The 19436-nt window shown below is 31.5% G+C and overlaps 1 protein-coding gene across 6 annotated transcripts in view; it reads right to left on the bottom strand.

Annotated features, from left to right (window-relative positions):
- Positions 1 to 2758: 2758 nt before the first annotated feature.
- LOC143255309 (fasciclin-2-like) overlaps positions 2759 to 19436 on the bottom strand; it is a 132624-nt gene continuing 115946 nt past the window's right edge. For 2 of the 6 annotated variants that reach the window (XM_076510768.1, XM_076510769.1), the window contains 3 exons: positions 11769 to 11997; positions 11193 to 11252; positions 2759 to 4725 (listed from right to left, as the gene is read on the bottom strand). In XM_076510768.1, the coding sequence (XP_076366883.1) occupies positions 4632 to 4725; positions 11193 to 11252; positions 11769 to 11997 (383 nt within the window). In that variant the 3' untranslated portion in view covers positions 2759 to 4631. Of the gene's footprint in view, positions 4726 to 11192; positions 11253 to 11768; positions 11998 to 19436 lie in introns of those variants that run through there. The other 4 variants (XM_076510770.1, XM_076510771.1, XR_013030536.1 and 1 more) reach the window with 2 other exon arrangements.

Here is a 19436-nt window from a genome sequence, read left to right as displayed (position 1 = left end):
CCCCACGGCTGAAAGGGCGAGCATGTTTGGTATGACGGGGATTCAAACTCGTGACCCTCGGATTACGAGTCGAGTGCCTTAACCACCTGGCCATGCCAGACCGAATATTTATGGTAAATCTGAAGTATATGCACGAAGATATTAAAAAATAGCTAAATAACGACGCTTGTTTAGCAGGAGAATGTGTAAGACATTTTCTGCTGGAATATTTATACTGCGATAAAACTGACACTATCAAGGTCAGAAAGGGGTACGAGAAACCATGAAGACGTCATTAGCAAGACGGATCTGTGAAATTCCGTGACAGCTTGGAGACGCCATAGTATGGGTGATAGGTGCGATTGATTAATGATTATCAAGTGCTATCAGAAAAAAAAGGGAGTCAGTTCTTTGATGATGGATCAACGACAAGAATGTATGCATATATACACGAGAAGAGGCTGTCGATTTACCGACTCCATCTGCAGCCAATGAATAAGTAGTTTTGGTTTGGCTCTTGTATCATGATTGCGAGAGAAGGGGTATGTTTGGTGTGACGGGGATTCGAACTCGCGACCCTCAGATTACGAGTCAAGCACCCTAACCACCTAGCCATGCTGGGTCTACTTTAAATTGAACGACCTTGTAAATATTTTGTACCCGTATAATTTCCATACAATAAATCCTTCGCACACAGAAAAAAAAAAGATTCGTCTGGGTGTATATATACACACACACACTTTTTTCTGAGTTCAAAGTGATTTCCACGTTAAGATTAAAAATACTATTTTTCTCGAAAATTTCAATTTTCTTTTGCGTAATCTTTAAAGCTTCGTAACTAAATTTCAAACTTTTTTCGATAAACTTTATATTTTATCTATTATTTTCTCTGCCCTAACTCTATATGAGGTTAGTCAATTCAATCGACGTCGTAACCCCCACAAGAAAGTTACCCCTTTTACCTTTCTAATAACTTAAAATTTCAAGATGAAACTATACTTGTTTATCCCAAAATAGCTTTCAACTTGTAACAGTATACATCTATTTATACTTATATTTTATTTTATTGCCTATCGAATTGTCTTTAAATGCTATTCACTTCATTGTAAATCATTTGACTGAACCATATTATTTACAAGCAGCTCGTACGCGCACCCTGTGAAAATTTATTATTTACTTTAGCCAATTTAACTCGAGAAATTTCCACTTTTCACATTTTAATTACTTTTATAATAAGGAAATAATAGATATGAAAAACAAGAAATAAAGTACTTGCAATGACATTTTTTTTTTACTGTTGATGACACGTAACCCTAAAGTTTTTATACTAATGGTAGTATATCATCAAAACATCATTATGCAAAACTCTCTTATAGTAGTAATTCCTAGCTCATGATACATCAACTGAAAGTTATATACTTTCCTTTATACAACTAGAATTAGAACGCATCTTTATTTAATTATATTTTTCAAAATGTTCAGGGTGTATGTAATTAATTAACATCCTTGTGATCGTGATAAAAGTTGTTATGAATTTGCATTAATCTTCATCACTTAACATTATAATAGCACAAGGTTCATTCTACAAAGCTTATACTAACTTGGCCATAAATTCTTTGTTATCACTTTACTGGGGTTTGGATACTACCAAAATAAAATGTGGTACACAGGTTTATGCAAGTCAGTAGGAGTTAGATGTTCAATTAAACTATAATTTGGGCAAAACCACATGAGGGCTATCTGCGCTAGCCGTCCCTAATTTAGCAGTGTAAGACTAGAGGGAAGGCAGATAGTCATCACCACCCACCGCTAACTCTTTTACCAACAAATAGTGGGATTGACCGTAACATTATAACGCTCCCACGATTGAAAGAACGAGCATGTTTGGTGCAACGGGACTGATCCAGGTAATACAACACTTAACTGTAAATTAACAGTGTGGTAAACGCAGGCTTGTAGTCTGTGGTTTACCAATGTTATGTCTTATTTTTGCACCTGCAGATAGAGTATTTGAATATTACACTGAAACTCTTCAATGTTATTGTTAAGCATCAACATGTTTCATGACTGCATACTAATGATTTTAATCTTAAGTCTTTCTTTTCCTATATTCATTTTTTGGTCAACCTATTAGTGATATTTAGTTGGTTCCAGTTTTACCACCAAATACCAACCACATTGGTATGATTGTTACAGTTTCCAATGATCAAAGTTTTATCAAACTTAGTTAAAATTATAGTTAAGTATTATAAGTCTGGCCTGACTTTCATGAAGGTTCACCATAATCATTTTTACATCATTTCACATTATTGAAAGAAAGTGAAATTGTAAATCAATAGTTTACATTTACAGAAAATTACACATTACTTGCAAACATAGTTTAAGATCTTACATATAAGTAAAGTAAAACTGGTAATATAAACAATAAATAAAATGAATTACATAAAGTAAAATGGGCCTGTTAAACATTCTTAGCCAGTGCACAGCATTATATAAAAATAGTACATTTGCAGCAAGATCGCTAGTGAGATTTCATGGGCTATTTTTTTAAGATGATGCTAATGACCTCACAAATTATTTTGTTCACTAACTTACTCTGTGGTGTTTCATACAATATTTTCTATCATGTATCACATAAAATAACAAGCTTCATTAATGTTGAAGACACAAAATAGAAAGGCAGACTTTTTAAAACCAATTATAAGTGATGTGCTAAAAATATTTTATAACAACGAGTGACGATAAAAAATACTGCAAAAAAAAAAGAACTTTAATCCTGTTGTCTACGAACACCTTTATTCCCATTATACAAGTACATTAAAAGATAATGGTAAGTCTATTCAACATACATATAAATATCTATTCTTTTGAAACTGTGATGTAGCAGTCAGTAATACAACCTATTGTACGTTTAAGTTCAGTCACTGCCATAGTTGACTATTTTAAAGTAAACATTAATCTTCTGGGTCATAAATTGGGGTATCAGATCTTTGAAGAAAACAGCTCAGCTGCTTTACTATATTTTCTAATACAAAGTGAGTACATTAGAAGTTTTATAAGTATTCAAGAGGCAGTGAAACTGAATAATATATATTTGCTGTTATACATGTTACAATGGATACAGACTGCAGGATATGTATAAAACTTGCTTTTTTAAAAATTCAAAATAAGCTTGTTCAAAACTTTCTAACTTTTATCAACCTCATGTACAAACTTATCACCCAAAATAAGTTACATAAATAGTAAAATACTTAATATACAAAGAAGGGAGGATCCCAGGAAACTACATTTATACATCATTGTTGTAAGTAGAACATGGAATGAAAAAAATAGACAAATGGGGATGAGCATATCTTTTTTGTTCACGTTATATAACAATCACTACATGTCTTCTGGGCTCTGATAACTTAAAAGAGGAGTTATTTATCATCTGATAAAATAGTTTTAACTACAATCAATATGACAAATATAGATCTTGTACCTTCATATCAACAACAAATCTTCATATTTAACAGATAAATAATTTCAAACCTCAATAAGTTCACATCAAGAAGAATATGAAACTTCCTCTAATCAACAATAGCTACAATCTGACACAGAATATTCAAAGGAACTGGTCTTATATTAAACAAAATGGTGGCTCTTGTGCAAGTTCCATGAAAAACAGTACAAGTTTATGCATATATACATCTTTTATTAGAATGTTGAAAACAGACTCTACACTACAGCAACATTATCAAGAGTGGAACACAACATTGCAGACAAATCACATTTACATAACTGCAAGTGTGAGTGAGCCATTCATTTCTTAACCAAGTTAATTTTATACTTACAAACTAACCAGTTCAATCATTTTGTTATTGTGTGACTTGGAAAAATAGTATAAACAAAGAATGAACTAATTGATTTGGACAAATTCAATATTTATGAAAATTATTAAACAAACAAATTCAGGATAAAAGAACACAACTTGGTAGAAATCATTGTGAATGTATAGAAATGATATTAAACTAGACATAAACAGCTTTACATACAAATGAAGGTCTAAAACTGGTTAAACTTGCTAATCCCTCCCTTTTCTCAGTTGATATGTAGTTTGATAATCCTCAGGTCACATGTATGATTCAATATAAAAGGTTTATCTTCCTGTTGTATTCCATTCTTGATGATGGTGCTATGAAAGCACCAAAACAAAACATGTAAAGCTAATTTTTAACAATCTAATAAAAGAAATGTTATTATATATTCAGTTGTACAATATTTCTTTCATGAATTTTATACAGTTCATGAACTTCTTTTCTCTGACTCAATAAGACTCATCTTTACTCATATGGTATTTTACACATGAAGTGTTATTTTTAACATTCTAGTAAAACCAGTTCATCAATACTTAAGATGTACAATCTTTTTTTTCACTGATCTTGTATCGTTTATACATTTGTTTTGGATTTGTTCAAGGGCATCTATTCTCTGACACTGCAGGCCTTAGCTTTATTGACAAAGTATTTTACACAATAATAGTAGAAGAAAAAATAACCAAAATTTGCAACAAGTAGCCACAGATTCGAAGACAGAATTGGAAGCATTTGTTAAAATGTTCTTTAAAGAAAAAGTAGAACATATGATCTGCCACTTCAACTCAGTAAAGAGGATTAGAGAGTGCTGTCTTTAGCTTCAAGACTAGTTTTGGATCCCTTGGGTGATTTGCTCTTTACGTCCAAAACTTCTCCTTTATTATCTTTGCCCCTGTGGAAAAATAAAACAAATAATGCATTACTGATATGAAAACTGGAAATACACAATGAAACAACTAATGAATTTACTGTCACATATACAATTTCAAATTATTTATATGAAGAAAACTTAACAGAAAAATCATAAAACGTTTTCCTTACAAATTATTAATATAAAAATATTTTAAATGACTTCAAGGCAACATTATTTTTCTTAAAACATTCAGTATATGTGATAAAACACCAAAATAAGACAGACAATAATTTAAATCTAATCACGTTACATTGCCATAATATGCTTGGATTAGTAAATAATGATAAAGCATCAACTATCATACATCCTATCATTACATTATATTATACACACATTACTAATAAATGTCATATGCATAATTTAAGGCATTCTACGCTCTTGACTTATTATCACACTGATATTAATACCACTTAAACTAAGACTGTATGTTTAAAAAAGATGGTGCTAAATAAAAGGCCTTGCAGGCAGTAACATACAAATAGAGGCATAGTAAAAACTCTATTTGCAAAATAAACCAGTAAAAAATGTGATTTAAATTATCAAACTTATTTTTATGTTATATTCCACGTTACCTAATGTAATGCTCCGCTAGCCAAAGCATTTTATGCTATAAGATCTGATGTATGAAATGTTTCTACTTTATTATGAATCATATGAATGAAAATATGCATATAGAAAGCATACATTATAGTTCATTACAGAAAAAGTAGGACAGGATTAAGAGGTCAGATATATTAAGGCTTTTTATAGACACATAACACTGCCAAAAAATATAACAATCATATGATTGTAATCATAAACAGAAAACAAGCAAAGAGGTAATTATGTGCACCATTATGTTAAAATAATGGGTGTAATTCCCTAAAACTAGTATAGTTCAGTGAAAAATGGTGACTTAAATGATAACTGGGCTTCATATTTAGTTTTGAAATCTCAATATCAGATAAATTGAAATTAATACGAATCCTTCCTTTCAAACCAATTGTTTGCATAAAAGTACCAAAGACAGGTATTAAAGAACAGAAGATCCAGTAATAGATTTACAGTAATATTTTAGAAATAAATGTATCTTGCATATAACTGAAAACTTTGAGTTTTTTTAACACTAGAGAGAGGCAGAAGTTTGTACCCTTATAGGAGACTTATCTGTTAACTGCCATCAGAAAATAAACATAATTAACTAAAGCACTCTCTGATTTCTGCTGGGTATCATCTTATCAACTGATGAGACTCATTTTATCTCTCTATTGCCAAGTTGGTACAATTATTTTATCTGAAGAGAAAGCAAACAACATGATTTTGTGCAACAGCCTTTTTTATGATTAAAAAAAGTTGGAATTAGATTTACAAACATTTTCTTGGTGTAACCTATAAATTGTTGATAGTGCACTGAAAACCACAATTTCAGATCTATGTAATGTTATTAAAGAAACAAATAAGAAAGTTTTTGGATGAACCTCATCCACTAATAAATATGTGTGATTTTTAGACTAAAATGTAGAATGAAAAACTTGCATTTGAGGACAGACAATTGTCTCTAATAACATCAAATGTTTATGAACAGGAATTTTCTATATGCAGCTATAAATGTATTATCACACACTAGGTTCAAAAGATGTATCCAAGAATATGCAATTTGTTATGATAAATCTAAGTACACAAAATTATGCTGTTCAAGATTGACACGGTACTTGATTCATCTATGTTTAAAATTCTATCCAACTGCAATGAAAGAAGTTTACATGTCAAAGAAACAATGTTAAATCATAAATTCATACATGAACTAATTGTAACTTATCCATCAAGTGACACTGTTGAAAATTAGTTATTTTTTATTTTTATTAGTTATATTTATTTTTAATTTAGCTCTTTTTCAGAATTTTTAATTTTAACTGGCACACAACCTAGTTAAATTACATATTAAATTTGAGGTGCAATATATTTTTGCACTGTACTATTGCAGTTTAGTTCATGGTTGTAACTCGAGAAGATAATTTGCAAAGTATTTTTACACAAGTTCTAATGATAGTTTAGTTTGTGAGATGTTTTTCTGCAAAACAGTTCTAGAAACTAAAGATACCACAATACTAAAATTACTTTAAAACTTTTCAAATTTAGTACACATATTAATGAGTTCATAATTGTGCTGCTTTTGACTTGTAACTAATGGAAATTAATAAACAACCAACTAAGTCACACAGTCTCAAACTGAAAAGTAATCAACATTAAGTTAAAACTATTATTTTAAAGTTTGGAATGCAGATTTTTTTTTTCTCTTGTGTAAGACATGCTAACATTAACACCAATGTATTAAAAAGCCCTTGGACTTATTTACTGTACCATAGTTTTTCTTCTATGATTATAATTGGTAACATTTCAAACCTAAAACCGTTTTATCTTGAAGTATCACATATGTAACCTAATGATTCGCACTCTGAATATAATGCACACATAAATTTATACTAAAAATAAATTATCTTGTAAGACCATACAGTTACATCTGTTTGGTATCATTTCTGTAAACAACCTTTTAGGCCATAAACCCAAATTCCTACATTCTCATGTTGGAAAACTGTGACTTACAACAACTTCTTTTTCATCAATTAAGTTTGCCTGCTATAAGTAGTATGTGCATAAAATGCCTTTTTATAATGAATATACAACATTTTAATGCTCTTTTTTTTATAAAAAATATATCAGTTATGAAATAAGCAAGCAAAACCTTTAAAAAAATTTGTAGGCTCATAACTTTAACAATCATTCAGCAATTCTGATAAAAGCTTAGAACAAGAGACACTGCTCTTTAATAATTAGAATTATACCAATAAATAATCTCAAATTGTGAAAACAAAACACCTGAAAGCAACAATATGTTCTGTTCCTACATGGAAATACTGGCAAGAAAAAGGGTAACAGTAACAAAGATCAGATGCAAAAGAAATTAAGTGGTGTATAAGAGAATATATGTATAGTAATAAAGTATGTGGTAATACAAAAATACAATATGAGTATATTATCATGAAGTTGTGATACAATTGTATCAATATATCATTGGATACTGCACAATTTATGTATCTTCATGAAATTTGGCAAGCTTTCAGTAAATATTATACTTTTTTTAATACAGAAAATTCAAAATTTCTGACAAAGTATTTTTACTAAGATTAATGATTCAATAAAGGACGATGAATATTCAGTTGACTTCACTTTTATCAAAAACATTACATGCAAAGGAATATAAAAATTAACAACCACAAAATAGATAGATATTAACTTTTATTTTAATTCTCTTGCCAATTATTTAGTTGACCAAACCTGAGAATTAAAAAAAAAGCACTGAAGGGTGTTAAGTACTTAAATAAGACAGTGTTAGCAATACACACACACTCACTGCTGGCCAAAATCTTAAAGCCAATGAACATAAAGAAAAAACATGCATTTTGCATTGTTGGACTCAACCACTTATTTGAGTAGAGTTTCGAAAGATGAAAATGAGAAAAGGGAAAATAAAAATAGAAAACTTTTTTAGCATTTAATAGAAAAAATGTGAACACTATGAAATTAGCTTAAATACTAACTGGTCAAAAGTTTAAGATCATATCAAAAAGAAGTCCTGAACAGGGTAGGAAATGCCCAACAAGAAGTTTCAGTAGTGAGTTGCATGGTCGTCACTGCGAAGAACTGCAAACATTCACTTTGGCATAGTCAATATAAGCGTTTGGAGAAGGCTAGCTGAAATGTTATTCCAAGTGGTGAAGATAGCTTCACGAAGATCATGCACTGTTTGGAATTGACGTCCATTTCTATAGACTTCCCTTGCCATCCACCCCCAAACATTTTCAATAGGGTTCAGTTCGGGCGAACATGCTGGATGGTCCAAAAGAATCATGTTATTTGCCATGAAAAAGTCTTTTGTCCTGCAGGCATTGTAGATTGCAGTGTTGTCCTGCAGAAAGATCCAGTCATTTCCACACAAGCGAGGGCCTTCAGTCAATAAGGATGCTCTCTCCAACATGCTGCTGTTTGATGTCCCTGTATAACCTGAAGCTCCATTGTTCCACGAAAGGAGAAAGCACCCCAGATCATGATGGAACCTCTTCCACTGTGTTGTGTAGAAAATGTTTCCGATGGGATATCCTTATCCTGCCAGTAACGTTGGAAGCCATCTGGACCATCCAGGTTAAATTTTTTCCATCAGAGAACAAAAACCGTCTTCCATTTTTCTACATCCTATGTTTGGTGCTTCTCAGCAAAGTTTAACCGAGCTGTTTTGTGGTATGGAAGGAGGCTTGGCCTTTGAAGACATTTACGGTTTTTAAAGCCTTTCTCTCATAGATGCCGTCTTATTGTTTTTGAGCTGCATTCTGCATCCATAAGGGCCTTAATCTGGTTCGATGATCAGCTGGTGTCTTGCCAGACAACACGTCGAATCCTCCTACTGAATGCCAGTGAAATTTTCTTGGGCCAAACACTTGAAATTCTCATTTTGTACCCCTCAGGGTCTTTTAAGAAATTTGCAACAGCAGTTTTACTACACCCAATCTCACCAGCAATGGCACGTTGAGAGAGACCTTGTTTTTGAAGCTCGACAATTATGCCATGTTCAAACTCTTTTAACTTTTCAGCCTTTGCCATGTTTTTACCCTATGTAACACAGGAGATGTCAGTGGGAGATGTTGACAATGCTAATGCTTGATCACAAATGACTAAATTTCATTGTGTGTTTACTGATTAACACTTCATTTCAGTATGGTCTTAAACTTTTGACCAGCTAGTATTTAGGCTAATTTCATAGTGTTCAGATTTTCCCTATTAAATGCTATAAAAGTTTTTTTATTTTTATTTTCCCTTTTCTTATTTTCATCCTTCAAAGCTCTACTAAAATAAGTGGTCGAGTCTAACAATGCAAAATGCATATTTTTTTCTTTATGTTCATTGGCCTTAAGATTTTGGCCAGCAGTGTATTAATAAACTACAAATAAGACTGTCAAACTTTGTAACAAACTGTTGGTAAAATATCTGTATCAAGATACATATTGTATCCACTACTATGATTGCTATACGTGCACCCCTAGTACTAACTAATTGATTAAAGGTGATATTTATTTTAACACATCAGAAAAATAAATGAAATATACAACTGTAATTTTTAGGTGCAAAACTAGATGTTTATCAAATCCCACAACTTATTGCACAAACTGAATGGTATTAAATGTTACATGCAAGAGGAGAACAAATATCTACAACATTCTTAAAATTGTATAAAAATGTGCACTTTTAATGAAAAAGTAGTGTTATTAATAAACTCTCAAAGAACTGATCACTTATTAATTAATCTTTATAAGAGGGATACAATAGGATTCAAGGAGAATAAATGCAGGAAAAAATTTATCAATAATGTATGAAAATGGGTTTTTGAAAAGATTATGATGTAGAATTACAACAAAACTAAAATGGGATAATATAAAAAATATAAACAAGAAATTAAACAGAAAACTGGAGAAAAATCCCAATAAAAGAGCTCAGAATAGGAGAAAATTTAAATATGGTTAGAGTATATATATTGAACTCAACTGTTAAATAAAAATGAAAATCAGTTGCATTGACTTGCAAGTTTCCAAAGAAACTAGAAGGCTCACCCTTAAGCAGACAAAAAAATGGCTTTAACTCAAAAAAGAAAACAAAATGCTTATATAAATTATTTTAGCTAAATGAAAATGTCCTAATCAAATAGCACAGCAAAGCCTAAAAACTAAGAACACTGTGAAGTGCAAAGAAAAAAATTGGTCAAAATATAACTGAGTGAGTATGATACACGTATGACATGGAGAAATGTTATGAAGCTGTTAACAAGTGGACTAATATTTTACCAGTAACAGGTATGATGCACATGCTGAATCATGTCAGCTTATCATACAGGTAAAGAGTTTGTAGATGATGTATATAAAAAAAACAATTATATCTAACTTTTGTCAAAAAAAGAGAGGATAAATTTTAAGAGAGATATACATTACCACATTTTAAATATTTATTTTTATTACTAATGCTCTAAAAACAAAACTGAAAAGTGTAAATAAAATACATTTACATTACAATTTGTACATAAAAATGACTGAATATAAAAGATATGACAAGTTTCCTATGATTTCTCTATGAAATGTCAGAGGAAAAACTGAATGATCTAGTCCTAATGTGCTTTGTGATATAATTGAAAATCTTGACTTATTAAGTAAAAAGAAACACATACTTCTACTACTAATAAAAACATTTAATTTATACAAATCATATGATTTTACAAATTGAACTCAAAACTAACAGTGAATAATGAAAGCCAGCAAAAAAAAAAAGTGTTTATGCAAAATATATTGTATGCAGATTAGGAAAGGGTTAATTTGGTGAAACTCTGGATGGTTAGAAATAGTTTCCTTAAAGTTGGGAATCCTTACTCAAATGCTGGATTGTCCACCTCCAATTTTGGTTTTTCTTCATTTTCTTCTTCAATTTTGCTGTGAGACACACAGAAGGCATAAGACAAAACACAATAACAACAACCACACATAAAATGGTGGCCAACATTTATTAGAGCCACTGAAATCTTGGAGTGGAGAGTGATTTTGACACAAATCCTAAAAGACACAGATAAAATGTTTTTAAGACTGTTAGCATAACTGTATTACTTCTTGAAACCAACTTTATTTTGTTTCATATTTTCCATTTGTCTAGTAGATAGATTAGATCTTAAAGCTCAACATTTAAGGGGTTATAATGTGTGTTTAAAATGCAACTATGTTGTGGTTACAATATTTTGTACCTACACTTGATCTGATGAGGCATGGAAGAGAAATGCATACTTGCAGTGTTCAATAGGATAATTCTATATCTCTGAAAAGCCTTAGAAAAATGTTACAGACACATGCTGTTTCAAGCTTGATAACAGTTTTAAATCTATATTTTAATGATTTGTCTCATTTTAATTTACATTACTATATTTGTCATAAAAAATGTTTCCTTTCAACACTTACCTTGCCTTACCACCTTCAGCCTTAGCAGCACTTTTATTTTTTTCATTTACTGGCTTTCCACACATACTTCTGAAGAAATAAAAAACACCCCACTGGTATCGGAAGTACGCAACTAAGTCAATAACAATGCATATCAGGACTATGAACACAACCACTATGATTATTATAGCAGTAGTAGAGATTCCTGCTTGTTCTGAGATTGCTTCTTGCTTTTCACCATGTCCAATTCCTATTTCATCATGAAAAATAAAGTAGTTTAGTGAAATTATGAAAATTTTCACCTCATGCATGACACTGATGGTATTTTACTCTAACTAATTTTTGAATTAAGTTTAAATTCAGTTACACATTTCAAAAGTAATATATTAAAAACATTACTAAAATCAGATTAAAGATAGTTCTTATAAGTTTGTAATGATTAGATACCTAGACATGAGAATGTGTACAATGAAAAAAGTCTTGAAATATTTGTAGTCAAATGCTAATCACCTACAGACAGTGGACAAAAAATGAAAACATCTTGGTAAATGAGGAATAAATATATGCAATGTAGAGGATACAGCACAAGTGTGGCTCATCCATTAATAAAACGAACAACATTCTAGCATGTATACAGTCATGCATAAAAATAATGGACATGCCTGGTTGTCTATAATCATGGCTAGTATGGTTGCAAGAGGATTTTGAAATAGGGGTAATTGTTAGGGTGTATTTGGTGGGAACTTAAGTGAACAAGATAGATCAACTTGGTAATATTTCATGAGCAATGGTGCCTAAAATGATGTCAGCATGGAATTCCAAGGCAAAGACATCATCAGCAAAGGAAGCAACAATAGGCATAAGCATATACTTCAGGATTGTAATATTTGTGCATTAATTCGAACTTCAAGGCAAAACAGGCAATCAACTGCAGATCAATTGACTGCAAACTTCAACCCTGAGTAAGAGAAGTCAGTTTCACCAAAAACTATATACTCCACACAATAAGATAATACAGTTAGTTGTAGTGCATAAACTCCTCACCACACTGGATATGCAATCTCACATTACCAAGTGTGACTAGCAAGCATTGGAGAAATGTGATATGGTCAGATGAATTGTCCTTCACCACATTCTTGACAAATGCATAAGTCATCCAATGGATTGAGGAGCATGACAATAACATTATCCATACGTCATGGCTTCCTTGGTAACCAAATGTGAACCCAATCAAATATATATGGGATATTCTGGAATGATAGATGAAACAGCATTTTTCACTTTCATCAACCAGGCATGAATTGAATGACTTTCTTGTGGAAGAGTGGTGCTATATTCCTCCTGGCAGAATTCCAAACACTGGTAGACTCTATGCCACAGTGCATACAGGCCATCTGACTGCATGTGGTGGCTCAACACCTTATTAAATGACTTTACATTGATGTTTCCATTTTTTTGGCCATTAACTGAAGCATATTCTCCTCCCCCACCTCCAAACTATTTAACAAGTAGAAAAACTTGTATATTCTCTATATTTTTTCATGTGTTTGACAGATATGATGTCTTTGAAATTTACAGTAAACTATCTAAATTTGGTTCGCTATTTCACAGTTTGTGAGACTTTTTAGTTATTCAGTGTCAAAATTTTGCATATATTCCATAAATTCTTCCTACACAAACACACACAAAATCAGTCCCACTAAATATTTTTCATCCAAACAATTTCTCTGATACTAATTTCATTATGCCTCTAGATTACCTTCAAAATTTTTTACTTCATTCCATTTTTGAAAATAAAACTAATGCACAAATTTATAATAAGATTTTGAATGAAAGGTTTACACTGGGAAGGTCAGGGAGACAAAATAATTAAATTTTGATTAGTCAAACACTGTGATATGTATATTCAATTTATTGTAATACATAGAATAGTGTTATTGTGTAGAACTGAAAACTGATGACACTTGTTCATGGAAGCATTTTCCCACACTGAAAATGTATGCTTGATAGATACCTCATTTTGCAAAACAGCTTTTCTCGACTAGCACCACCCTCTACTAACACAGATTTTCAATGCATGCCACCAGACTTCCATCTCCTGCTTCTAAATATCTATAAGCAAATGATCATGCAGTACTAGGAGTGCCCTCTTCATATCTGCACTTACTAGCCACTTCAAGATTGGTCAAAAGACCTCCACCATATATCACTGAAAATGGGAAATATGAGAGATATCTAATGGAAATATATTTTCATGTGAAACAAATGCTAATTTTTGATAACAATATGTTACCTTCACTCAAAAAATAGCTATAATCCCATCAATTCAGGAGGTACAAAATCAAATCAGAAAAAAACATCACACTTCAGTGTAAGACTGCACCACACCTAATCAATATATATTCGTTGATCTTTTATTACAGTGTCATGAATATTAAAGGTGGAAAAATGAAGGAATCCAACAATACGTATGATCAATGAATAGGACTCCTGGAAGTTGAGTGGCTAGGGCACAACAGACTATAATGTGTAGTTTGGTCTCATCTGACACCAGGTGATATTGAAATGGTACATCAGATTCGTAGTAGGTAGAACACCTACTTTTTCAGCTCAAAATAGGAATTTGTAAGGGAAGATAAGCTACTGTATCAAAATTCATTCCACCTGTGCTCAGTTCCAATCTAATTAACACCAGATCTGCAAAAACTGACATCTAACAGACAGTGGGAAGGTGGAAAGCCCTGGCAGGATAACACCTCCAGTTTAACTCCTGGTGGCTACAGGTATAGTACTTACAGTCAGTGGTATGAGGAGCATGTCCAGCCATACACAAGCAAGAAAATGTGCTGCATCAAGCTGCAACCAACACTAGGTCTGCCAGGAACCAACATCAAGTTAACAGTAAGAAGAGGGACTGCAAAGTTTCAGTGCATCTCCAATCCTAAACCTGGTGACAGTATGCATTTGTCATCCAGTCCTGGAAAAAGACAACCAACCAACCAACCAACATACATGTTAGGACTTATTCAGCTGGATCATCTCCAACCAACAATGTACCCATAGGAATGTGCACCTGGAGGATTGTAGGGAGGAGAAACATTTCAGCCTGAAGGGGAAAACTGCAATGATAGGAAGGACATCATGCCACAGAAAAAATCTGGTCAGAAATATAGACAAGAATACAGAGCACTGCAACCAACCAAAAGGAGGTGGCATCTAGAATCATACATGAGGTCTATGGTAGGAAGTACTATGCCAGAGATACATGTAGAACACAACTTACCATGGAACTAGTAAGTGGTAAGGACTCATACTTCACTACAAGAAAGGGTGAGGATGTGTTGGAGAGTCCTGAGGACTGTATCACCAGAGACAGTGCAACAGGTGACAGTGAAACTATTTTAAAAAGCAGAACTACTAAACTGAGAGAGTCAATCAACCAAAACCAGACAGCATCTGGAATTGTAATAAGGTCTATAGTAGGAATAAACTCAATATTATGGAGAACAACTCCTGCCTGCTTTATTAATTTTACTCCATGATTGTATGGTTCTGGGAAGAACATATATATGAAGCAAAACACTGCTAGAGAACTACTAGCAGTCCTATGGAACATTCCATGCTTATAGAGTGCATAACTCAAACCTGTGACAAAATTAATTATAGATAACACAAAACAGAGCCACACAACCAACATCTGAAGATATCTGGAACTGTACATCAGGTTTACAGTAGGAGGAACTATCATGCAATTGATAACTAATATAGTCACAGAATGAACAGTGCAGACTTAGAAAACAAATGCACAACAGGTTAGGCACCACTTGCCACAAATTGAGATCCACAATGCAAAAAGAAATAAAGCTGCTGAAAAGTGAGAAAATACCAAAATATGAAAACAGTAAAAAAAAACAAAGTCAGTTGTATAACTAAAAAGTTCAACAGGTCCATAAACAAAAACTAGAATGTCTGGTCAGTACTATGTGAATAGGATGTTGGCTTCAATAAAAGCGATATAATGCTCCTATTGTTGAAGAGCTGCAGCATGCTCATTTGCTGTGAATGTATAGAAGTGGGAGGTAAATGGCTAGTGACATGTTCTGAAAACTTGTGCTGATAGAGTGCAGTGCTAGTGAAGTAAAACTATTTTGTAAAAAGGTGCAAGATACTGTATTGGAAGCATGGTTTTAAACATCTATTATTTCATGAATATGTTATTGAAATAGTTCAAAAGGCAATAATGAATTACTCCCTACTCCCAATCATATTTCCTTGGGGTGATGAAAAAATGTCAGAATTTACCAGTTGACAGAAGATTGTCATCCCTAAATACAAATTATTGTCATGGTTGGTAGTCTACTTCAACAAAGATAATAATTAATTAGTTAATTTTATAGAGTACTATTATTGTTACAACACTAATTAATAACTAGTTTAAATCCCATTTTCCAGCTGCTAATCTGCTGTTACTTTCAGAAGGCCTGTACAGGTGGCAGAAGCTGAGCATTCTTGTTCAAAAGTAAGGTGTGATAGCCAATCACTTAGGCCACTGAGTTCAAGATTAATTACTTACTTGAATAACTTCAAAAGTTTACACATTTATGCACGGTTAACCAACCTTATTATCAATTATTGGATGCAGAAGGCATAGAAGTATTTTATTTTTTCATATGTTATTCATATCCTATTATTTTAGCAATGTTCCTTTATTGGAGTTATTTTCTATATCATTTTGGGGCTTCTTAAAATCATCCTGACTTTGTTCTATTTGTATATTCTTGTGTATTTTTAGAGAAATGTTTGACATAGGGGAATGTCTAACTATCTTTATATTTATTCTTGGTGCTTGCTTTCTTTATGAAGTGTTTTGAGCATACATTATATTATAAAAACAAGTCACAGTGTTGGCTTTTTTTCAGTTTTAGCTATATCTTTCATAAGATATTATGTTAGGCCTATTATATTTTTTAACACTACATTCATAATATTGTCCCTTTAAACATTTAAGAATTAAAAGAGCATATAAGAACAATGCTTCAACCACACTATATTTATCATATCCATTGCTAAAGACATATTTTGCTCAATCCAAAGATCTTCAGACCAGCAGGGATACAACAACATAGTAATGGTCACAATATTATCTATTAGGACAGATGTTACAACATTTTTCATGGTGTTAACAACTTTTAAAAGCTACAAAATCACAATATAATTAATTATATTTGTCATAAAACATTATGTTAGACCTATTGTAGTTTTTAACACAACATGCTTAATCATACCGCTTTGGATTTTCAAGCAGTAGAAAAGTGTACGATAATAGTATTCCAACCTCACTATATTTATCATATCCAGCTATTTTGATGACAATGTATTGTTATGTTACTCAATCCTGGTGGTAAGGACTTTGTTTTCTTGTTGTTGATAGTACTTTTATTCAAGTTAGAAATAACTTACATTTACACAGAAGTTGTAAGCTCTGCTATTATTTATACTGTAAGTTGATTGCATTTTTTTAGAGTTCTAATATTTTAAAGCTGTTGGAGGAGTATGTTCAATGTTTTCAGAGTTTCTACAATAGTGAATAAGATGGATATGATGTAACTGAACAATAGATCCTATAAAGTTGTCACAGGTTCTTTTATAATATCTGCAAAGTGGACCAAGTATTGAAAATGGAAGGATGTTTTACCAAATACATAGCTTAGAAGTGGTTCAAAATTCCTTTTGATGTTTCCTATAGAATGTATCACTCTTATTCTATATTAGATTTTGGATTTAAAATGTGACATTCATGTAGCAGCCATCACACACTAAAATTTAAAGAATGATGGTATATTCCACTTTAATCACACTTTGCAGGTAAATTTGTTATAGTGTTATTGATTTCAGGTCAGTCTATTTCTGGAACAGTTGTCACTCTCAGGAACATAAAATAATGGGATACAAACAATAGACAAGAAAAAGAAAGATAGAAGAAGCCTTTTTCATATTAAGATTAAAAACACTTATTCCTCTCAAAATTCCCAGATTTGACTTGTGTTATGTTTAAACCTCTTAAATATGTTTCAAGTCATAAAAATTAGTTCATTCCTTCTTGAAATGAATGAAAGAGTTAGATAACTAAAGTTTCAAAAAGTAAAAAAACATGGACAGCATGACTACCATTATAAAAAGAAGAGTAAGTATCAACATAAGGCATATTTTAGCAACCAAAATTTAGGTTATATCCTAAATTGCAATTCGTATTTAAAAATAAAACTAATAATAAAATACAATTAATTACCAATTTCATAAATATAAATACTAACAATGGTAGCAACAGATAACATTATAATTTAAATACAAAGTTAAATGCCGAGCTTATTTCATTCAATTGTGGCTTCAGCCTACAGATGTGTCAGTTAAGTAATATTTTTAAATATTATACACCAGAACTTCTTGTGATGAATGCTAATTAGTGTAAAATGTCACATTATGATAATAACTTGTATTTCAAAATAACTTTACTCCTCCCTGTAAAGAAAAACAACAACTAACTCATATGAACACTCAACTGTACATGTATTTCCTAGGTATTTAGTCGAGTTTCTTTCAATCAATATGCACTTTGAGTGATAATAAATAAATTTAATTCCACTCCATAATAAATCAGTGATAGTATTAAGCAATACTTTAACAAGTTATGTATAACCATAATAACAATATGTAGGAAACATCATAGTATTCAGTAACATGCTTAGCCTGTAGTATTTTACATGTAGCATAGAGTTGTTGTATTAGAAATTTTGTTTTTAAATAGATCAACTGTACAGAGATATTAAATTCCATAAACATAGTTTACAGCAATTTTTCCAGTAAAAAAACACTAATTTTCTGATATAATTGCAGTTATATTGCATAATAAAATAATGTACTCTTAATTCAAGTTCAAAATTAGGCCCCTAGGGAGTACAAGCAAGTTAATGATTCTCAAAAATGAAAGAGTAAAAAACTGCTAATGGTATAGTGGTATTATATATGGTATAAAATCTATAAACAGTTTACATTACTAACTTTTTATATAGTATGCATATATGCACAAAATTTGGCACTCTTTCAAGTAAACATTATAGATCTTTCACTTGCACGAAGTCATATTTTTTTGTGAAGTACATTAACTTAAAAAAAAAAATGTCCATGAATCTACTGAGTTATTTGTTTTGAATAGTCTGTGTACAAAGTTATTTTCATATTAAGATTAAAAACACTTATTCCTCTCAAAATTCCCAGATTTGACTTGTGTTATGTTTAAACCTCTTAAATATGTTTCAAGTTTGTATTCAGTAAGACTTTATAGTTTGCGTTACTTTCTCTATCTTAACTTTATACAAGTTGGTCCACTTTACCAACTTTGTAACCATCAAAAATAAAATTGAAAAAGTCTATATTATCCTTTCTAGAATGGTTTCAAATTCTAACATGAAACTACAATCACAAGTAGCTTTCAACTTGTATCAGTTTTTATCTATTTATTATTAAATTTTATTATTTTACTTTCCTTTTAACCACGTCTAACTACTCTTTGGACCATCATACATTGTAACTTAGGGAACGCGGAGCTCATGTTATTTCCTGGAATGTATTACTCAAAAGTTGATTGCATATGTGCCTCATGAGATATTTTTATTATAATATTATTATTAT

The sequence above is a fragment of the Tachypleus tridentatus genome, chromosome 7 (assembly GCF_004210375.1).
Source record: "Tachypleus tridentatus isolate NWPU-2018 chromosome 7, ASM421037v1, whole genome shotgun sequence".
In the NCBI taxonomy this organism is placed as follows: Eukaryota; Metazoa; Arthropoda; class Merostomata; order Xiphosura; family Limulidae; genus Tachypleus; species Tachypleus tridentatus.
This window is presented reverse-complemented; position numbering and strand designations above follow the sequence as displayed.